Below are 22,614 nucleotides of genomic sequence, written 5' to 3'. Positions count from 1 at the left end.
TTAGCTTGGCCGAGCACCTCTCCCAGCAGAGGTCTGGGTGACCCCAGAGTCGGGCAGCCCTGGAGGATCTGGTCAGCCATTTCCTTCCAGAAGTGTGTGAGGCTCACGTGGTCAGAGGGCTGCCACCCAGCTCCCGGCCTCACGTGGGTACTAAGCCAACCGTTAGATTCAAACAGAAACTGCCGGGCAACCTCAGGGTGCTCCAGGCTGGCCCAGGTGCGGAGAGAGGCCATCCTGCCCCTGGCCCGGCCAAGGGACGGAGGCTGGCAGCAAAAGTAAGAGGCCCGCGGGATGAGAGGCGCTGGGGCTGGGGGATTCCCCGGGCCGCTCCCAGGCTCGGCCTCCCCCGCCTGCTCGGGGCCCCAGCCCAGGAGGGAGAGAGGGCGGCTTAATCAGGCACCTCCAGCTGTTTTCATATTTCACAAGCGCACCCTGCCCCAGGGTGGGGAGGCTAAATTTGTCTCATCAGCAGCGCTGGGCTCCCCCACAAGCGGGGCCGAGGGGGAGCAGGGAGCCACCCCAGGGTGATGGAGCCGCAGCCATGCCCTCCTCCCTGGCCCTGCAGGCCCCGTCTCTCTCCACAGGAGGCCCAGGTGCCACCCTGGCTGGCCCCGGCTGAGGGTCCTGTCCTGTCCTGACTGCACCCCACCCCCTGCGGGCCAGCCGGGACAGAGGCTGCCCAGCCTCCTGTGGCCACGTGGCCCAGCGCGGCGGGAGGGGCAGGCGAAGATGGCCGCTGCTCATGCTCCCTGAGGGCGACACGCTCCCGGCCACCATTCCAGGTGGGACCCCTGTCCTGGCCCCACTGGCCAAGAGCAGCCCGTTCTGGGGTGGGTGGCTGGGTCTACAGGGGCCCCTCAGCTCCGAGCGCCCAGGAGCCTGGGCGCTGGGTGTACTGCAGGAATTCTGCTGGGCCACCGCCCAGGGACAGCGCCATGTCACCGCAGGGCCTGCTGCGTGATGGCCACCTGACCCCTCTGCCCAAGTAGGGGGACTTGTGGGCACTGGGACGTTCTGGAGTCCCCTCAAGACAAGCCACAGGGTATTGGAAGGGGCTGGGGAAGGGCCCTGGGGTCCCTCCTGTGATGGTGTAGGTTTATCTGTCCCTTAGATTTCAGTCCGTCTACGTTTTTGGAAATAACCGGGGATGGAGCCACAAGAATAACCGGCGTGTGACAGGACAACCGGGGTGGATTGTTTTGGGGAGGGGACAGCGTAGGGGTCTTCGGGTCTTTCCTCACTAAAGTGACTGGGCCGCACCTTTTCCCTGAACACTGTGGGGGTGGGCATGTGCTCCAGCTGTCCCTCCCTGTGCCCAGGCCAAGTGTCCACACCCGCCACAGGCAGGTGGGGGCCCCGCTACGGATGGGGTGTTCCTTCCAAAGGGTAACAGAGGCCCCAGTTTATGGGCCTTGGTTCTGGAGCTTTGGGCAGGGGCGGGTGGAGGGAGAGGAGAGGAGAAGCCTGAGGCCTTGAAGTCCTGCTTTTTAAGGCTGCTGTCGGGGCCGCACAGAGCTATCTGTGCTCTGCCACTGGCCAGGTGATGGGGGCAGGATAAGGCGTGTTCTGATCCGGAGTCAGGGAGGTCAGTGGCTTCCTGGAGGAGTCAAGGCCTGGCCTGGCAGGGCCAGGGTTGGGTAGGGAGTGGACAGTGGACCAGGGCTGAACTTGGAGGCAGCCCCGGCTGGGATACATGGGAACGGGGCTGGGAGCCCAGGGCAGGCTGTGGCTCTCGCTGGGATCTTGGAGGATGAGGTTAGAGGGTTGAGCAGAGCTCCTGAAGGAAGAGTCAGCCCCCCAGGGCCTCCAGCTCCCACCAGCCTGGGGCAGAGGGGCTGTGTACTTGGGACAAAGCCCTCAGCTGTTTTCGGGTGGGGAACAGGGTGGGGTTCTTTGGGTCTTTCCCACCTGGGCTGCAGCGGGACCCTTGGTAGCTTGGGGCACGTTTCTTGGGTCTCTGAGACCTGCCCAGGGGTGGTGGTCATTGCCTGACAGGGTGGTGTGGGAGCCTGGTGGCCCTGGCAGCAGCTGGCCAGCTTCTCCGCTGTAGCACCGGGTCTCTGGGCTGGAACCTTCTCTGCTGGGGGAGGCACTGCAGGATGTGGGACCGCGTCCCCTACCCCAGGTGGCTCTCAGAGACCTCGGGGAGTCCCCGAGCGGAGAAGTTGTAGGGTGTGGGGCTGTGTCTCCACTCAAGCCTGGGTTGAGGTCTCTGGGCCACCAGTCCCCGCCTCTCAGAATCACAAATATTCGCTGGAAATTCCTTGAGGTGAAGTGGTTCTGGGGGCCACAGCCCACAGTCGGGGGTGTCTGAGCGTCAGGCCAGCTGCCGTGAGAATGGGCCGCATGCTGCCCTTCTCAGGCTGCTGTGACTGCAGCTTCCCCCCCCGGGTGCTCAGGGATTCCTCGAGTCCAGCCCCCACCCACACCGCTCCCCACCCTCTCGTGCCCACGTCTCCAGCCTTGAGCAGGACTGGACTCCTCCTGTTGTGACAGAATGCCCTTCCTTTCCAGAGCAACTTCATCTTGATGGCAAAGCAGAGCTGTCCACCATGTGTTTACACCCTGTGGCATCTTTGCTACCCACCTGGGGGATGTCATCGGAAGTCGGTCTCTCCCTGCTACAGGCGATTTTTAACATAATTTGCATCATTTGCAAAAGCAGTTTCCATTGTGAGCACATTTCCAGATTTGCAGAGTGTGTCGGGGAAATTGGATTTAATTTGCAGGAAGTGGTTTTAGAATTGCTTTCTTTCTCTCACCCTTGCGAACCTTGGCCACCTTGGCCGAAATGCTGCTAGTGGGTAAAGGGAAGTGATCATCCCTGCCCAGGGGAGAGGGTGCTGTGCCCACTGAGCCAGGGGGTTCTGGTGGGGTGGGCAGATGGCCTGAGGCCAGGCATCAGTGTTGCCTCTTCCTCACGCCTCAGCTCCTGCCTGGGTGACAGGTGGTCCCCAGCACCTATAGGCACTAAGTCGGCAACTCCGTCACACGTAGCCCAGTTTGGCCAGCTCTTCCGAGTTTTCCAGGGATGTTGGAGGTCTGGGTGCTGCGTGACTTCCTGGGTCAAGTCCCCCCGGATCCTCTGAGTCGGGCAGGGCAGGTTTCTGGACCCATTTTGCGGATGGAGAATCGGCGTGGTCGTCACCGTCGGAGACTGGTGCCATCCTCGGGTTGACAACCAAAGGGGTCCCCCCAGTGGGCCAGGTGGGCCTGTGTGATGCTTTCCCTTTCAGTGGAGGGGTCTATCCCAGAATCTCTGGGAGTCCTGGGGTGCTGGCTAAAAGTGGACATGGGGCCCTGGGTTTAAGGTGTACTGGGGGCAGATGCAGCAGGATCTGCTGAAGACAGTGGAGTTCGATGAGCCTGAACCTCCTCTTCCTTCAGTAAGGCTGAGCTGTCTCATCTGCAGTCCTGGTGATGAGGGCTGGGGTGGGGGTGGGGGGATGGCACTGGGGTGGGACCCCTGCTGCCTCCTGCTTCCACAGAGGGCTGGGCACCTGCAGGCCTGTCCTGAGCCAGGGCTGGCCTGCGTGGTGGTGCAGGCGCCTCTGACCCCAGCAGCTTGGGGTGAAGCAGGGGGTGTGGTTAGGGAAGACGCTGGTTGTGTCGCCCAGGGTGGGGACTCTCTGTCCCAGCTCCTGGCTGTTCCTGGGGGGAGGGAGGTGTGAAAGCAGCGGAGGGAGACTCAGGGAGATTCCCAGTGCTGATGCATTCTGTCCCAGCTCCTGGCTGTTCCTGGGAGGAGGGAGGTGTGTAAGCAGCGGAGGGAGACTCAGGGAGATTCCCAATGCTGATGCGCTGCCCCAGATGCTGGGCAGCAGGAGTTGCTGAGAACTGGGACCAGGCTTCAGGAGAGAAACTGTCTTAACTTCCACGTAACTGGCCGAGTGATGTTCTTGGTGGTGCTGATTTCCCCCCAACATACTACCCCAGGCTCCTTCTCTGAAGTTCACCGTTTCTTTATTGAGGTGAAACTCACATAATATGAAGCTAACTGCTTTGCCGCGAGCCACCCAGTGGCGTTTGGCTCATTCACAGAGCTGAGCAGCCATCACTCGGTCTATTTCCAGCAGTCAGCCCATCCCCCACCCCATGCCACTCCAACCCCGCCCTCAGCCCCTGCAACCACCAAGCTGCCTTCCACCTCTGGGGATTCACCTTCCTGGATGTTTCATAAGACACATGACTTCTTTCACTCACTGTGAGGTTTTAAGGTGCGTAGTGATGTAGCTGGTGTGAGAGATCACCCTTTTCATAGAGTGATACTGCAGCGTGTGAACCTACCGGGGCTTCCCAGGTCATGCTAGTGGTAAAGAACCCACCTGCCAATGCAGGAGATGTAAGAGATGCAGGTTCAGTCCCTGGGTCAGGAAGACCCCTGGAGAAGGAAATGGCAACCCACTCCAGTTTTCTTGCCTGATGAATCCCACGGACAGAGGAGCCTGGCGGGCTACGGTCCGTGGGGTCACGCAGAGTTGGACATAACTGAAGCGACTTAGCACACACACAAGTGGACCTACCAGGATTTGTTTATTCATTCATCTGCTGATGCTTCTGGGGGCTGTTTCCACATTTCTGCTGTTATGGGTGCTGTGACCAGAGACAGGATCTTGCTGTCCACTTGCTGTGTGACGTTAGTCTAGGCATTGTCATCTCTGGGCTTAGATGGGCCATTGGCAAAATAGAGGGGGTGGGACCAAAGTCCTGGGCCAGTTGAGTCTCGAGTTGGCACAGGCTGCCCACACCAAGAGGCCACCCTGACTGATCTCTGCTCACCCAGAAAGGACCACCCATGGTGAGTGGGTGAGGGTGGGTTTCCACCCGGTTTCAGCTTGGCGGCCTGTTCCACGCCTGCTCCAGCCAGCGCGTTCTGCTTCCCACCAAGTCTACCCAGTTCTGCGTTACCTCATGGCCAGCTCCAGGCCTTACTCAGCTCCACTGGGTTTTGGACAGCTTAGCCCAGGATGGGCATGACCTCCCCAGCACAAGAAGCATGCCAGTGAGTGCTGGCCAGCCCCTGGTGAAAACTCTGCGGATCATGTGCTAAAGGTTTGAGGTGGAGCGGGGAGGAGGCATGACTAAGTTAATTTCCAACTCTGAGAAGACCGCTTGGTCATCCCCGCACTTTCAGTTGTGCTGTGTGACCTTGGCAGCTCACATAACCTCTCTGAGCCCCGTCTCCTGAGAGGGGGTAGAACCGTCTCCGAGCCTGCTGGGGAGTTGATTTGTGGCTGGCACTTTCCAAGCCACTTGTCCCAGCCACCTTCACTTGGGCCCACCTTAACCTCCCCCGCCCAGCCCTTCCCAGCTCGTGCCACTGCCCCAGGGACGGTGGCCTGGCACGTGGCAGCCCCAGGAACGCGCCACAGGTCTTAATCAGGCCCCACTGCCTGGGGACAGACAAAGCAGCAGATTGGGGGCCGCACCCTTCTTCCCCCGACGGCTGTAGGCAGGTCCAGGCCTGCCCGCTCGGGCACTGCCAGGCAATGGCCAAGCTGACTCCTGTGGCCCCTTGCCAAGGACCTGGAGACCAGCCCAGGGGAGACATCGCCTGGGCTTGGGTGGGGGCAGTGGGCAGAGTGGGCTCTGCCCACCCCTCCCTCCCTGAAGGACAGGGATTCCAGATGTGCCTGGCGTGGCCACTGCCATGATGTCGGGGCTGCTTTGGGTGTGACTGGGGCATGGGAACTCTCAGGAGGGGTGGTGGTGGGGACAAAGGCCAGCAGACACAGGGCCGGGGCCCTAAGCCCTTGGCATCTCCGGTGAAGGGGGGCCATTCATGCCGTGACCCCCCTCCAGTGACAGAGCAGATTCTCTGCCTCGGCCTTGGTGGCTGCCTTGCCAGGTTGGCATTGCTGTTGCATGACAGGCTGCCAGCAAGGAAACCACCGCAGAGGTGAAAGACCGCCCAGCACCGCAGCAGTTGGGCACAGCCAGGCTCCTACCCGGGCCTCGGCTCCAGCCTTGGCTGGGCCCTGCACCTGCCCTTCCTGGGGTGGGGCGGGACACAGAATCTGAGCTGTCACTGGGCTGCTGGGGCATCAGGAGCCCTGAAACCTGGCTTGAGTCTCCCCCCCAGGCTAAACCTAGAAACACAGTCCATACTAATAATGACCACTCGTGTTCCAGTGTAATTATGACCCAGACACAGCGGAGACTTTTATCTTCTTGTTTTGTTTTTATTTTTTAATTTAGTTTTTATTGAAGTATAGTTGATCTATATTCCTGCTAGCTCAGAGGGTAAAGAATCCACCTGCAGTGCTGGCGACCTGGGTTCAATCCCTGGGTTGCGAAGATCCCCTTGAGGAGGGCATGGCAACCCACTCCGGTTTTCTTACCTGGAGAATCCCCATGGACAGAGGAGCTTGGTGGGCTGCAGTGCATGGGGTTGCAAAGAGTTGGACACGACTGAGTGATTAAGCGCATGGCACATAGTTGATCTCCAAAATTGAGTTAATTTCTGCCTTACAGCAGAGTGACTCAGTTATACACATATATACATTCTTTTTCACATTCTTTTCTGCTACAGTTTATCACAGAATATTAGTATAGTTCCCTGTGCCGTACAGTAGGACCTTGTTGTCCATCTATTCTAGACACAATGGTTTACATCTACTAACCTTAAGCTCCCTGTCCCTCCCCACCTTGGTAGTCACATGTCTGCTCTCTATGTGTGTGAGTCCGTTTCTTTTCTCCTCTTTCATTCTTTATTAATGTATTTTATTTGGCTGAGCTGGGTCTTTGTTGCGCCAGGGGGCTTCTCTAGTTTTTCAGCGTGCGGGCTAAGTAGTGGCAGTGCGTGGCCTTAGTTGTGGCCTGTGGGACTTTTGTTCCCTGACCAGGGACAGAACCCGGCCTCCTGCACTGAGAGCTCAGAGTCTTAACCACCAAGGAAGTCCCCCATGAGTCTGTTTTGTAGATAAGTTTATAACTTTACATGTAGCTGATACCCTCTGATATTTGTCTTTCTCTTTCTGACTCACTTCACTTAGTATGATCATCCAGCAGAGAGTTGAAATTAGTGCTCCTAAGGGGCCCTGCAGCAGCCCCAAGAGGGGGTGCTGTTGTCAGCCCCACTTCACAGTTGATGGCTCTGAGAAGGTCTGAGGCCAGGCTGCCCCCACCCCTGGGTCTCGATTTCCACCCCCAGAAAGGGCAGGATGAAAGGAGGGCTGGGTGGGGGCCTGCGCCCAGCCAGGACCCGAGTGTGTCCCCGAGTGGTTATCCTTGGCTCCTCCTGCCACTTGTGCTTGAGGACGCTGGCCAAAGAGCTTGGAGGCAGCCTCCCAACCCACCCTCTTGTTCTCTCCTCTCGCAGAGTGAGCTGCCCTCTGCCCGTGCTGGAAGATGTCCCAGTCCACCCAGCCCGCTGCCGCTGATGAGGGGGCCACGTTCCAGCACCTATGGAGTTCTCTGTAAGTGTCGGGCTCTGGGCAGTGGGCAGAGGGCTGGGTGGGAGCTGCTGTCCTGAGTTTCCTCCTGGAGTCACAGGCTCCACAGTCTGGGCTTCTTCCTCTGACAAGCCCTCCAGTAGGCTCGGGGCAGGGAGAGGTCCAGGGGACAGAGCCTGTGGGTGGCCATCTCCCTGGCACCCACACCAGCCCTGGAGAGGCTGGTGGGACAAGGAAGCTGGGGCTTCTGAGAGCTGAGATTGGGGGAAGGAGCAGAGGGACAAGGGGAGATGTGGGCTGGCCTCACGCCCTGGGCCTGGGTGGTCTAGGCTTACCGCTCTGCTGCCCGCTCTGTCTCCCTGTCTAGGGAGCCAGACAGCACCTACTTCGACCTTCCGCAGTCAGGCCAGGGGAATGAGGAAGTGGCGGGCGGTGCGGAGGCCATGGATGTCTTCCACCTGCAGGGCATGAGCGCGTCTGTCATGGTGAGTGGGGCTTCCCTCTGCAGGGGACTCGGTGGAGGCGGTGAATGTGAACTGTCCTGTCTCGGGAGCCTGCAGAACCAGGAGGCAGGCTCGCAGATGTGGTCTCCTCTGTATGCTTATTAGCACGTTTCAGATCACAGAGTAGAAACTGTATCAGCTCATGTAACTGTCAGTCCAGGGGTAAGAAGGTTTTCAGGACTGGCTGGGTCCAGATGTAGTGAGACCTTCAGGTATGGCTGTATCTAGGTGTTCAAATGAATTCAGGCATGGCTGGATCCAGGTGTAGAGAGACCTTCAGGCATGGCTGGGCCTAGATGTACAAATGAATTCAGGCATGGCTGGATCCAGGTGCTCCGACAGCTGCCTCTCATTCTCTTGCTCTGCCTCCCCCATGGTGGATTTGTTCTTAGGCAGCGTCTCCTCTTGTGGTAGAGGCTCCAAGAGCAGCACCCCTCCACCGCCGTGGGGAAGGACCCCTCTTTGCCCAGAGTCCAGCACGCCCATCTCTAAATATGTTATGTGTCATCGCTTCTCGGCCTTTTGGCTAAGATCAAGTGTAAATATGTCATTTGTCTATTCCTGAGCCGTCCCTGTGTCATTGATGACCTGGGTACCCTGAAGCAGGGTCAGGATGGAGTGGAGTATTGGGCTCCCCCACCACAGGCACTAACTTACGGGAAGAGGCCCCCGAAGGGGATGGAGCTGCTGTTTCCAGAGGAGGCAGGCGGGAGGGGGTGTTGCAGGAGCATCCAAGGCCCCGACACCTGCCTGTCTTGCTACGTTTCAGGCCCTGCCGCGCTGGGTGGCCCTCTTGGCAGGAGGAGGTAGCTGGCCATACTCCTGCCAGGCATTGGGGTGCCAGGAGGTGGGGGGCAGGACACAAGAAGAGTGTGTAAGGGCCCCCAGCCCTGGGGAAGCCCAGCAATGCCCCCAGAACCCCCCACAGTCACCTCCTCAGCATGATGTCTGCTGGATCTGGGGCTGCTGAGTTCTGTCTGGGGGCTCCCTGCCCAGGGTTCCCTCAGGTGGGCACCTGTCTCAGGACCTTTGCTAAGAGCATGAGGGAAGCACCTGGCTCTGATCTCAGGTGGCCTCGGACTACAGCGGATTGAAGCAGGGTTTTAGTTGCTGGCCAGAGACTGAGGTTGGGCTGCTGCAGTGAGCGTGCTGAATCCTAACCACTAAACCACCAGGGACCAGTGCCCAGTGATAAGGCCCTGGCCCGTCAGCTGTGTCGAAATGAATTCCCACGAAGACAGAAAGTAGTGAAAGCAGAAAAGTGCTTACCAGGAGGAAAAGGGTACATGTGAATAGACACATGGGTGGACTCCAAGGGAGAGTGTTGCGCCCTCATGGGGGTTTGAACCACTTTTATGGGGTGTTTCTTGCAGGTTTCCTGTGGCCAGTCATCATGCTTTACCTGGTCCTGAGTCCAAAGTTGGTTGACCTCAGGGTCCCCTACATGTCTGGGGGCTCAGAAGGTCAGGAATCTGCCCGCAATGTGGGAGACCCAAGTTTGATCCCTGGGTCAGGGAGATCCCCTGGAGGAGGGAATGGCAACCCACTCCGGTATTCTTGCCTGCAGAATCCCACGGGCAGAGGAGCCTGGCGGGTTACAGTCCATGGGGTCGCAAAGAGGCGGACGGGACTGAGAGACTTTCACTTTCACTTCCTCCCCTGTGTGTGCACATCTCTTGGCCAAGATGGATTCTAGCGGAGAGGCCTGTGGGGGGGTTGACATCACTCACTGTGGGGTGACACCCTTCCCTTTGTGATCTCCAGGGAGCCTTTCTGAGCGTGTGTAGTTGGGAATATCTCCTTGACCTCGAGAAAGAGGACTATGTTGTCTTCTGTGTCTTACCTGGGCAGGGCTCAGCTCTGCTCTCTCCTGCTATCTGTCCGCTGGGGACGAAGCCCGGCTGCTCAGCCTCTGTCCTCAGCTCTGCTCGCTGGGGGCTCCGTGGATGGCCGCTGGCCTCACACAGAGCAGCATGAGGGCCCTGGGGCACCGGCAGCAGGCCAAGGGCCAGGGTGCATGAGGGAGGCGGAGCCAGGAACTCTGGAGGCAAGACGAGCTCAGAGCCTGCCCCCTCCCCTCCAGGGGGGGCCCCTCTGGAGTTGGACAGACCCCTCCAGGAGTTGGAGCTCTTATCCCAGCACACACCCCTCTGAGAATAGTGGGGGTAGGGGGGGCTCCAGTCATGGGAATGAGCCAGGGTGAGAGGGAGGGGGAGGAGGAAAGGTCTCTATGTTCTTTGTTGTTGTCTGGCCCAGGGCCCACTGGCCCGAGTGGGACAGAGGAAGGTACCTGCAGCCGGGATAGGTTGGGGGTTCAGGGAGTAGTCACAGGGTAGACCCCTGTGACATCCTTGCCTCTGAGGAGCCCCTTGGGCTAGACTGGAGGAAACTGTCTCTACCCAGGAGACTGTCGGGGCAGACACAGCTGTTGTATTCCCATTTTACAGGTGAGGAAACCAAGGCAGATACTGGGAAAGGGTAGGCCTCTGCTGGGCCAGGTAGTGCCATCTTGTCCGTTCAGACCCTTCCAAGTCAGCCAACACCTCCCCAGGGGCCAAGGGTCCTGACCTCTCACTTCCAGGTCCCCCTCTCCTGGACATTTGCATCCTCCACAAATGGGTGGGTCTCAGCCTGTCAGTAGTCATGCTCTGGGTTAGAATGCCTGGGGTGCTCACCCGAACCCTACTACCTGCCCTGCAGGGGATAGGGGGAAAGTGGAAAAAGAAAAGACAGGCTCTGCCTGTACTGGGGGCCAGGATGGTGTGCCTAGGGGTTGGGCCTCCACTCTTTACTGGTGAATTTATTATCATTTTATTGTAATGATCTTTTATTTTATTTGGGTGCATCAAGTCTTACTTGTGGCACACAGGATCTTTGTGAAGGTGTATGGACTCCCTAGATGTGGTGCGTGGACTCAGTAGTTGTGGCCCATGGGTTCAGTAGCTGTGGCGCATGGGCTCAGTAGTTGTGACCCGAGGGCTCAGCAGTTGTGGCCTGTGGGCTGAGTAGTTGTGGCCCGTGGGCTGAGTAGTTGTGGCCCATGGGCTCAGTAGTTGTGGCCCGTGAGCTCAGTAGTTGTGGCCTGTGGGCTCAGTAGTTGTGGCCTGAGGGCTCAGTAGTTGTGGCCCGTGGGCTCAGTAGTTGTGACCCATGGGCTCAGTAGTTGTGGTGTGCAGTCTCACTAGTTGTGGCCCGTGGGCTCAGTAGTTGTGGTGTATAGTCTCAGTAGTTGTGGCCCATGGGCTCAGTAGTTGTGGCCCGTGAGCTCAGTAGTTGTGGTGTACAGTCTCAGTAGTTGTGGCCCATGGGCTCAGTAGTTGTGGCCCATGGGCTCAGTAGTTGTGGTGTACAGTCTCAGTAGTTGTGGCCCATGGGCTCAGTAGTTGTGGCCCATGGGCTCAGTAGTTGTGGTGTACAGTCTCAGTAGTTGTGGCCCATGGGCTCAGTAGTTGTGGCCTGTGGGCTCAGTAGTAGTAGTGTGCAGGCTCAGTAGTTGTGACCCGAGGGCTCAGTAGTTGTGGCCCGTGGGCTCAGTAGTTGTGGTGTATAGTCTCAGTAGTTGTGGCCCATGGGCTCAGTAGTTGTGGCCTGTGGGCTCAGTAGTTGTGGTGTGCAGTCTCACTAGTTGTGGCCCGTGGGCTCAGTAGTTGTGGTGTATAGTCTCAGTAGTTGTGACCCGAGGGCTCAGTAGCTGTGGCCCATGGACTCAGTAGTTGTGGTATGCAGGTTCAGTAGTTGTGGCCCGTGGGCTCAGTAGTTGTGGCCTGTGGGCTCAGTAGTTGTGGCCTGAGGGCTCAGTAGTTGTGGCCCGTGGGCTCAGTAGTTATGGTGTGTGGTCTCAGTAGCTGTGGCCCATGGGCTCAGTAGTTGTGGAGTGCAGGTTCAGTAGTTGTGGCCCATGGGCTCAATAGTTATGGTGTGTGGTCTCAGTAGCTGTGGCCCATGGACTCAGTACTTGTGGCCCGTGGGCTCAGTAGTTGTGGCCTGAAGGCTCAGTAGCTGTGGCGCACCGGCTTAGTAGCTGTGGTGCATGGGCTCTGTAGATGCAATGCATGGGCTTGGTTGCCCCATGGCATGTGGAATTCTAGTTCCTTGACCAGGGATTGAACCTACGTCCCCTGCATTGCAAGCCGGATTCTTAACCACTAGACCACCGGGGAAGTCCCTTTACTGGTGAATTTAAAACCCAACAATGGAATTAAAGCGCGGCAGGGAGATGTGGGGTCACTCCAAGGTCCATTGTCTGGTCACTCAGGGCTTTCTGAGAGGGGGCCATCAAGGGTGGGGCAACCGGGCTCTTGACTCAGTTGTGTAGCTGGCGAGGTGTTTGTTGAAGATTCATGTCTTTGAAGTGGGTGCCTCAGCCACCCAAAGCCGTGTTAGGGCTTACATCACAATCAAAAAGCATACACCTGCCCTATACACACTTGTGGAGCAACAGGAGCTGCCACCAGGCTCCAGGGCGGGAGGGCCCCTGAACACGGTCTCCTAAGGGGTCTATCTCCAGAATTCCATGAACCCCTCCTCCTAGCTGCCCAGCTCATGCCCTTGAGGGTCAGCGGGCCTGGGAGACCCTGATGACCCAGCATCAGGAGAGGCCAGTTCTAGGGTCCTGTGGGGTGGGACACCTCTCTCCAGGGAGGATGTCTGATGCTGGCAGGTCTGGGCTGGCTGGGGAGGACTTCCCTCACAGCCATGGGGTAACGAGGATAGGACCCCCCCCATCTCTGCCAGCAAGAGGACTGAGTCTGGCAGGTAGTAACAGGCCTCTTAGTAAAAATCCTGCGGGTTCCCAGAGGGCATCTGGGGATACCCGGAACCATGCTGGCCCTGGCTGGCGGCAAGGCTGGGTGAGGGAAGCCAGGCCCCCTCTGGGTGCCTCATCCTGACCCCCGCCAGCCATCCTGAGAGCAGAGACTGGTCTAGGGGCCAGCATGCAGCCCAACCCTCACCCTTATGCAGCCTGACATCACTCAGAGGCAAAGATGGGCCTCAGAGATGCAGCTGGACAGCTGACTGCAGAGTCCACTGCCAGGCTGCATTGTGGAAGGGCCGATGCCCGAGTTTTCTGGGGGCCTGGTGGGGCCCACGGAGCCCAGGGAGCTGGCAGGGAGCCCCGCAGAGCTGAACTGGGCGCTGTTATTTTAAAGCCCAACCTGGAAACCAATCTCTCTGGCCAGAACACAGCCCCCAGGACAGTGCTGCTGAGGGTGGGGACCTGCTGATGCTGGGGTGGGCGGTGTCCTGAGTGCCTCACCCCCACCCCCATGGCTCCATCCCCACCCACCAGCAGGTCCACACCCTCATCAGGGAAAGTCTGGGGCTGGGGCAGTGAGGCTAGCCCCCACCTCCAGGTTGGTGACAGATCAGGTGCTCCCCGGGCCAGGCCTCAGGTCACAAGAGAGCAGCGAATGCACAGTCGAAAGCTCTCACCTCCGCCAACCTTGCAGTTGTGACTCAGGCTCCGTGTAAAGGCTTGTGCACTTGAGCACATGCACACGTGCACACACACACACATACACACACACGGGCCCCCACGTGCTCCCTCTGGCCTCTGGCCTCTGTGACAGTGGGCATCAGCACCCCATCCCCAGGCTCCAGGGCCACCCCCTTCGCCGGGTCATGGGGCTCATCCATCAAAAGATGAGGCTTAGGCATTCCTGGCGTTGGGGGCCCAGCCCTGGGTCCCCGGGGTCATACCTACTGTGGTCGGGGGCCCTGGCTCTCCACCCCCCTTGGCTGCCCTGGTGAACAGGCTGACTCCTTCCTGCAGGACTAGAGGTACCTGAGCAGCACCCCAGCTCCATCAGGAGACGGACCACGGGGACCCACGGGTGCCCCACCCACTGCGTCAGTGGCCGGTGTTGACGGGCAGCGTGGGCAGGGCCTCACCTGAGGAGCCAGTCTGTCCCAGGATTGACTCCCCCATGTCCCTGAACCTTGGTGCCCTCACTTGTGGAGCTGGAGTGACAGGCTGCCTGGGGCCCCGGCAGAGGCTCCCCCAGCCCTGTGGGGCCCCTGACCACCCTCCTGCCATGCTGGGCAGCTGAGGAAGCTGAGTCAGGCAGTTAAAGGGGAAGTGCCCTGGTGGGAGCAGTGGGCCCCTAGCCTTGGAGGAGCCCCAGAGCACGGATTCCTGGTGGGGACCCCGAGGTTGGTGCAGGAGGGGTCCAAGCACCATGGGGCCGAGATGTGCAGAGGGTGTGGGGTCTCAGAGGTCACATCCCACCCCCACATCTTCTTTGCTTGGAGTTATTTGACCCTTTGGGTCTCAGTTTACTTGTCTGTAAAATGGGTCAATGAGGATCTAAACCATCAGGGTTTTGAGGATGACTGCTGGTGCCCAGCCTGTAAGAGGGTGTGACAAACGTTAGATGTGATGGCAACACCAGGGATGAAGCCCGAGTTTGACAAGGTCATTCCATCTGGAACCTGCAACAGTGGAGCCAGGGAGGGCCCGGTAGCAGCTGCCCCCAGCCCCAGAGTCAGCAGTGCCCAGGAAGGACTGGTGCTCCAGGCCCACCTTGGGGGCCCTTTGGTGGGCTCTTGCCCTCTCCAGTTCTAGTCCTTGCAGAACCTGGGCGACTCACCCATGACATAGGGCCCCACCTCCTGCAAGAGGAAAGAGGGGAGCACCTGGCCTCCTGTAGGCTTGAGAGGAGGGTGGCACAGAGGACATGAGGAGCAAGATGACCCCTGGGCCCTGGGCAGGTGCTGTGACAAGGGGAAGCTTGTAGGGCCTCCCCTGGTCCTGGAGGCCCACCCCCAGTCTGCGAGGAGCACGGACAGGATGAAGCCCCCCATGTTGCATGCTCGTAGGGCCCAGAGCAGGCAGCAGCCGTATGCACCCTGGGCCAGGTGTGGGCCTGGGCTTTGGATGGTCCTAGCCTTCTGATTCTCAGTGTCCCTCAGGACAAAACAGGGGCAGGGCTCTGACCAGCTGTGAAGATGCGTGGAAGGGGAGCTCAGCTGATGCTGAAGCTGGCCCTGACCACCCCTCCCCCATCTCCCCCACCCATCCTCCCAGAATCTGGGCACCTCCTGGGCCAGCTGCCCATGCCTGCCCCCTACCTGCATCCCTTCCCCCTCTCCTGGTGCCTTTCACTGGTTACAGCTGTCGTGGACCGTGGAGGGGGTGACATTTGGGGGCTGATCCACCCCGGAGCTTCTCCTCAGGTGCCCAGCAAGCTATGCAAGGGACAGATGCCAGGGTTAAAACCTGCACACTCTTGAGGGCTTGAGACCCCAGCACTCACCAGGGACAGGCCTTCCTGGCCTGGGGAGGGGGCCCAGGATGAGGAGGGGACAGCCCAGTGTGTACAGTCCCTGGAGCGGGAACTGTCAGGAGCGGGAACTTAGCCAGCCCCCAGAAAGGGACGGGTGGGTGGAGGGAGGGCCTGATGTCCCGAGGAAGGGCCAGGAGCTCGGGGGCAAGGAGCCCCCACCAGCCCTTCCTTAGACTTCGGTAGGACGACCCTCTGAGCGCACAGCCAGCTGCCAGGTCACTACCTCCTGGGGTGGGAGGGCGTGGGGGACAGATCCACCTGCCTGTGGGTGGTCTGGAGGGACTGAGAGGAGTGGGACCCTGAGCAGGCACATTGCCTGTGCCCTTCTGGTGACTCACCCCTTCCTGCACAGGTGCGCCAAGCAAGAAAATACCCCTCATCCTGCTGCTGTAAGTGTGAGGAAGTGGTTGGTGGGGCGGAGCCCCCAATGAGTTAAATTCAGAAGAGCAGGTGCCGAGGGCCCTGGGGGTGACCTGGGAGGCCAGGGCTGGCAGCTGAGGACAGAGCTAGAAGGAGTCCCTGGGGGCAGAGGCCCCACCCCTCGGTCATGTCCCCGGATGGCCAGGACTTTGGATACACGCACAGGAAGCGGGTGATGCTTTGGGGCAGGTGAGGAGCCCGGCACTTTGAGAGCTGAAGATGCTCTCATTCACCCTGAGACTCCCAGTCCTGCCCGGGATCAGGCCACGGGGACAGTGCTGGTTCTCAGGCCCCAGGTGCCCCCGCAGTGTGGGTAGGGTGTGGCCCTCTGCCTTCAGGGCTGCCACCAGGGCTCAAGAGAGGAGACCTTCAGACCCGACCGTGCCTTGCTCTGGGCAGCCTCTGGTCTAGGGCACATGGTGGCCAGCTCCTCCTAGGGCCCACCTTGTATCCTGAAGGCCTGAGTGAGACTGAGGCTGCCCTTCAGCCATCCTAGTGGCCCAGGGTTCTTCAGGGCCCTGGCCTTCCTCTCCCCCCGAGTCTTTGGCCACCTGCTCATTCCCCTGGTGTATTAGTCAGCTGTGCTGTGTAGCCAATCCCCACCTACAGAGGAGCTTAAAATGACATATGTCTATTGTCCCACAGGTTCTGTGGGTTGGGAGTCCTGCATGTCCCCCCACTGGGCCCCCTGCTCAGGGCCCCACCAGCTGCACTCCAAGCATCAGCCATGGCTACCATTGCATCTGGAGCTGGGACCTCCTCCAGGCTCTGGTTGTTGGCAGAATTCAGGTTTAAGATCTTGTCAGCTGTTGACCCAGGGCCGCTGTTTTCAGCTCCCAGAGACTGCCCGCCATCCCCTCTCCCCCGACACAAACCCTCTCCCCTCAGCCTTGGCTCCTGAGGCCATCAGGACAACCAGTCCCTAATTAGGTCAGGCCCACCTGGAGAGCACCACTTTTGATCAAATTTTTCCCAGTGTCTCACAATGCCCTGTAGGGGTGGGGGCTCGACTCCAGCCCCCTCCCCTGCTACATGTCTCTGTGTCCCTCCATCCAGCCACCTGCCAAGCCCCCGTTCCTCTTGGGGGCAAGCCTGAGTGCACCCACAGGAACCTCACTAATAGCTGCCCCCAGCCCCCGGCCTTCCTGCCTGCAGGCATCCTGGCCAGAACTTGCAGCCTGAGCCCCACTGCAGCCCCGCTTCCTAACACGTCTGCACCTCAAAACCTCGGTTTTCCTCGATTGTCTCATTATGACTGATGGATACCTGTGTGTTGGGAGTAACAGCCGCAGCCACCCAGAGTCCTGGGGTTCAGGCCAAGCGTGTTGAGTCGTGTTTCTGGCTGCAGCCACCAAGGCCCACAGAGCCTGAGCCAGGGGCTCCCAGCCCAGCCCCTCGGGGGTGCCACTGGCTACACGTCCTCTGCCTGGGCTCCCCCTTTCCCTCCTGCAGAGGACCTGGGGGGGCTGGACATACTGATGGGCTCCTTGGGCCGAGCCTCCCTCTGTGTAGCCCCTGCCACTCCCAGTTCCCCAGCATGTAGCTAGAACAGGCCAGGAGAGGGGTTTTAAGCTCTCCTTGGAGGGGGGAAGCAGCTGGGTTTGGGGGACTTGGAAGCTTCACATCTCCTTTCACATGGTTTGGGCTCAATTGACCTTCCAGGGAGTATCCTGGCCCCTATGCCAGGGGCAGCTTTGTGCCAAAGATGGTTATGTTAGAATGCACGGTTCCTTCAGAAGGGAGAAGTGGTGACCACCGCAGAGCCCCCGGGTAGGCGGGTCCCCATCTCCAAACTCCCAGCAGTGCCGAGGGCAGTGCCATCAGCCCTGTAGTGGGCAGGGCTCCAGCGGTCCTCCTTCCGGATCATGTCCCTCTGATTCCGGGGCCTCGGCAGCAGCAGGGGCATGGCCAGCGGCAACCTGGGCAGAGTCTGTGGCGCAGACTTGGCTGCGTTGGGTCACACCCCGCTGCTCTTTCTGTTGCCAGGCTCCCTGTGGGGCCCCAGGGGAGCGCAGTCACCCCATGTACCTCTCCTCTCCGCTCAGGCCTTTGGGGCGGCCCCAGAGGACCACCGCGTTCCCTGAGCAAGAATAAGACTCACTGCGCCCCGGGTGCTGGGGCCGAGGCACCATCTCTTCCCTTCGGGGTGGCCTGGCTTGGCCTCTCGAGGTCTCAGGGGCCCGAGCTGGCCCCCTCCAGGGCTCTGGGGTGGAGGCCTGTGCCCCCCACGGCCTCCCACAGGCAGCATCTCAGAAGGAGCTGAGTGCAGCCTCGTTGAGGAGCCGGCCTGCAGCCCTGCGTGCCGCCCCCTCCCTGCGCAGCCTCCGTGGTGCGGTCCAACCCAGCAGTGGGCAAGCTGAGGCCTGCCCTGGACTCTGATGAATAGTCATGAGGAATAAAGGGGTGGGCCGCCCGTTTTGTTGTTAGATGCAGCTAGTTGACAGCACTGGGGAGATGGAGAGGGCCAAAGTGCCCCCGGCCAGCCCACATGCTCCAGAGCATCCCTTGCTTCTGGTCCCCTAGCCGCCGAGCTTCTCCACCCGGTCCACCGTGCCAGGCAGCTGCAACCCTGCCCCCGGCCCCCTGGCCACCCACACCCATGCCTCGTCCCACGGCACGCCAGCTCCCCGGCGTGTGCAGAGCCCCGCGCGCCCACCATGCTCTTCGTCAGTGACCCCATGCAGCACTTCGCCTCGGTAGGTGCACCTCCTGGGTCCTTTGGGTCAGCTGGGGTGCCTGTGTCTGTCCTTCTTGAGGGGGCCTTGGTGGGGCTTTTGCCTGGTGGAAGGGTCATTGGGCATTCTCTTGTCTGTCCCCCTGGCCCCCTGGTCGGGCACTTGCTGCCAGATGGGGTGCCGCCATCCAGGGGGAGCAGAGGCAGGAGGAAGGTGCCGAGGGGCTTGAGGTAGGTGCCGGCCCATCCTGGAGATGCCTTGGGGACCAGTGCCCGCTAGCGGGACAAAACCAGTAGCCAGGAAGAGGAGGGTGGGTGGTTGTCTGGTCAGCTAGTGGCCCAGCCACGAGATGTGGGGTTTGCCATCTCCCCAGCTTTGGACTGTCTGAGCTCAGGGTCAGCCGCCCGGCCCGCCCAGCCCTGCCTCCGGCCGCAGGAGCTCAGCGTACCCCTGGAGGTCGTCTTTGCTCCTGGGACTCCGGCTGTTAGGCTGCAACCACCTGCTCCCAAGTCAAGAGCATCCTCACCTGGGATGCTGCTCTATTGACCACGGTGGCAGGAGTGTTTCCTGCCAGCTGAGTTTGCAGGTCAAGGGCTGGCCGCAAGCTGGCCTCGAGGCCATCCTGTTGCCCTTCATGAGGGCAGTTGGCCAGCAGAGAGAAGGACGGGTCTGCAGCTTGTCCCTGGCCCCTGTGTCCTGAGCCCTGGGGACTGGGACTCATTTCCAGACGTGCCGAGTCCCCGGGGCCAGCAGGCACCAGGCTGCTAATTGAGCAGGTGGAGGTGGGGCGCAGCGGCTCCCTCAGGCCTTTCTCCTGCTGGGGAGGCGGATGCAGTGGGGTCCATGGGTACTGTGTGCCCTGTGGGAGACCCAGCAGTGGGCAGAGGGATGGGGTGAACAGTTGGACAGAGTCCAGGTGTCCCCAAGCTCTGTGAGTGGAGGACAAGCGCCGTGTGCAGAGCCACAAAGACCTGCAGGTTCTCAGTCGTGTGTGTGTGTCTGTGTGTGTGCAAGTGTTTATGTGCGTGTGTCTGGGCCTGTGGGTGACAGTGGGTATATGCGCTGTTGTTCACATTGTGTATTGGGACAGGTATGTGTATTTATGCCTGCATGTAGGTGTTCCCAGGAGACCATGGCAGGAGTGATGTCGTGGGTGTGGCCCAGGAGGGGTGAAGGGTGTGTGGCCTCTCTATACAGCCTGGCCGGGTGCTGACACCTTGCTCCCACATCTGCAAGCTCCATGGTGTCTCCACGCCTTTGGTGGGAACTTTCTATCTGAAACCTGGCCCTGGGAAAGGGCACAGCCCCATGTGGCCACAGTTGGAGGCCCATCTCTGCTCGCTTCACCCACCAGCCCCTGTCACTGGGCTCAGACAGTGAGTTCCTGGGGAGCAGCCCCATACCCCAGACTGTCCATGCAGATGGTGAGTGAGCCGGGAGGGGCTGTCTCCTGCCACCCAGGGTCTGTTGTCACACACAGAACTTAAGGCAGAGCCTGGAGGCCCAGGCCCTGGAAGCCAGTGTCCCCACCCGGCCGGCTCAGACACAGAGGACTCTGGTACAACCTGTCCTCTTGCATGAAGTGAGTGTCGCCGTGTAAGTCAGCCGAGGCTGCAGCTCACTGCCTTTTGGGGAGGCAGAAGCACGGTGATGGGGATCACAGATCCCAGTTCTGGGCCATGGAGCGCCGCCTCCCTGCAGGGGCTGTAGGTGGTGGGGAGGGACCCCCTGGCGTCCTCCCTGCTGCTGCCGCCCTGCCCTGCGGACCAGCAACGCCAACCCTGTCGTCGCCTGGCTTTCTTGCAGACCGAGGGTAGCCGTGGCCCATCTGTTCATTCATTAGGTCAGCAGGTGCCCAGAGCAGCTCTAGTGGCAGGTGGGGGCCTCTGGGGCCAGGGAGCTGGGCTGGGTGGTTCTGATTTGTAAAAGAGCCTCCGCTTCTGATCCGTGGGAGGTTACCTCCGATCAGCCCACTGTGTGCAGAGGGGAAGTGGTACCAACACTCAGGGTTGAACTGGAGGTCATGTGGTCGCCCCTGTGGTTATCAGGAGCCCACTGGGCCAGGAAGGAAGCATGGAGCTGTCGGGGCCCCCACTTGGTCTCCTGGGGTACCGCCTTTCTGAGCCCCATTTCCGATGCAGCTCTCTGCAGCCCTGTGCCAGTAGGTGACCCAGGAAGGCACATGTCTGACTCCCTGCTCCCTCCCACCGCCCATGGGTCAGGGCTGGACAGCCCCCTACCATGGCCCATTTACTAGGGTCCTTCAGCCGGTGCCGGGGTAGGGTTGGTGCTGGTCAGAGCAGCCTCTCCCTCCGGCAGGGACCAGTAGCTCACAGAGCAGGAAGGAGCCGAGGGCCCGTGGGGCCCGCCTCAGATGGGATGAGCTCCATTACCACCCGGATGGTCCCATAGTCCTTCAGGTGGGTGTCCAGGGTCCCCACCCAGCTGCCTCCCAGGCCCCCCGTTTCACTGTGTATCAATTTAGACCCTCACGGCATGAGACGGGCATGTTGGACGCCGCTGGCTGCCCCGTGCCTGCCTCTGTTGATGGACCGAGGTCCACCCAGTCTGCAAGGTTATGGAAGGCCAGCTCATGGATGATTGGGCCACCGTCCTGGGGGCCAGGCCCAGGATGGGCGCTGTAGGTGTGTGCTGTGGGCTGGGCAGCACGGGAGGGCACAGCGCCGGGATCTCCCGTGTATCCGGGAGCAGGGTTGTCCCCGCCCCCCACCCCCAGAGACAGGACAGCTTCTACAGGAAGGGGAGCCTTGGACAGGAGGGCCCAGGAGGGAAAGGCCAGTCGGGGCGTTAAGAAATAGTGCTGAGAGTCTACTGCCTCTCTGGGCACGCGGGGCACACCAGAGGAGGACAGGATCCCTCCTGAGTTCTAGAAGCAGCCCGACCTGCAGTGCTGAGAGCAGACCACAGGATGGCAGGGTGAGGCTGGGAGCCTCTGGAGACCGGGATGGGGAGCGAGGCAGGCGCCTTGGACCCGGAGGGAGCAGGGGAGGGGCTGAGAGCCCTGGGTTCTGGACAGGGTCTGCTGATGGGCTGGAGGTTTGGACCTAAGCGACTGGGTGAAGGGAGTCGGCACTTATGCAGCTGGGAAACTGAAGAAGTGAGATTTGGGGTGAAAGTGAGTGTTCTGCTTTGGCTGTGTTGTGTGAGACGCGTCTCGGCTACTGCACAGGTGAACAAGAGGAGAAAGAGGAGCAGAGTTCCTGAAGCCTCGGGAGGAAGCGGGAGGGGATGTCCGGTGGGGCTGAGGGCCGAGCAGTCGAGCCCAAGAAGTGCCAGCCTGGTGCCTGGGACCTGAGACATGGAGCAACGAGGGTCGGGGTGGTGGGACATGGAGCAACGAGGGTGGTGGGAGGCGGTCAGCTGAGGGAGGGTTTGAAGACGACCTTCAGAATAAGGGCAGGAGAGACACTGAGAAAAATGTTCAGGCTTCTTCAACCTTGCAAATGGGAGGACAGTGCAGAGTCTGAGCCACAGGCTGAAACAGCTGCTGGAGGGTGTGGGCAGAGATGCCCCCCGCCCCCGGGAGCCCGGGTTCATAGTCAAGGCGGGTGGGGCTGTGCGCTGGAGAGAAGCCCGCTGTTCCCCTGAATCTCCCCAAACTGGAGCTGAGCAGAGGGAGAGACCCTGCCACGAGACAGGAGGGGCAGCCTGGGAAGGGAGGGGGTGGAGAAGCTGCTGAGAGGGCGGGGTGGCCAGGACAGAAGAGGGAGGGGCCTCAGGGGACCCGGCAGGAGGCGTTCCCCTGGATGGGAGCAGACAGAGTTGAACTGGGGGGCGCGGGCACTGGGCTAGGCTCCCTAGCTCGTGCTGCGAGGTTGCAAGGCCTTGGGACTGCGGGGAGGGCTGACCGTTCCGGAAGGGGATGTCAGAACTTGATCTGGGGGACAGAGGGGTCACCCCATCAGGCGGGATCGCCAGCCCAGGCTTCTGTCCCTTTGCCAGGTTTCGTCTGTCCCCAGAGCACCCACGCCTTTGGTATCCCCACCGTCCCCACGGTGACTGTCCGGTCTCAGCTGGTGGAAAACCCACCCTTCCTCCCTTCTCTCCGCGACACCTGGGAGCTCTTCCTGGGCCCTTTCTGCCGCACCAGCTTCCGCTCTCATCGAGCCAGTCAGCCCGACCCCAACTGTGCCAGCTCCATGCTACACAGTGTCCCTCCCCGTCTCAGCCCCCCACAGGCTCCCGTAGGGAGAGCTCTGCTCCTCTGACCAGTGTCCTGCCCTCGGCCCTGCAGCTCCCTGGCCTGAAGGCCCTCCCCCTCCCCAATGTCTGAGTCTAGACGTCCTGATACCCAGTTCCCCGGGTAGCCGGTGGC

The 22,614-nt window shown here is 60.4% G+C and overlaps 1 protein-coding gene across 1 annotated transcript in view; it reads left to right on the top strand.

Annotated features, from left to right (window-relative positions):
- The first annotated feature begins 212 nt into the window (after positions 1-212).
- TP73 (tumor protein p73) overlaps positions 213-22,614 on the top strand; it is a 56,122-nt gene continuing 33,720 nt past the window's right edge. The window contains exons 1-4 of the mRNA XM_043923440.1: positions 213-275; positions 585-782; positions 7,322-7,418; positions 7,762-7,879. Coding sequence (XP_043779375.1) covers positions 7,351-7,418; positions 7,762-7,879 — 186 coding nt within the window. The 5' untranslated portion in view covers positions 213-275; positions 585-782; positions 7,322-7,350. The remainder of the gene's footprint in view (positions 276-584; positions 783-7,321; positions 7,419-7,761; positions 7,880-22,614) is intronic.

This window comes from Cervus elaphus, chromosome 14, assembly GCF_910594005.1.
Source record: "Cervus elaphus chromosome 14, mCerEla1.1, whole genome shotgun sequence".
Taxonomy (NCBI): Eukaryota; Metazoa; Chordata; class Mammalia; order Artiodactyla; family Cervidae; genus Cervus; species Cervus elaphus.
Note: the sequence above shows the minus strand (reverse complement) of the source record. Positions and strands in the feature narration are given on the sequence as shown.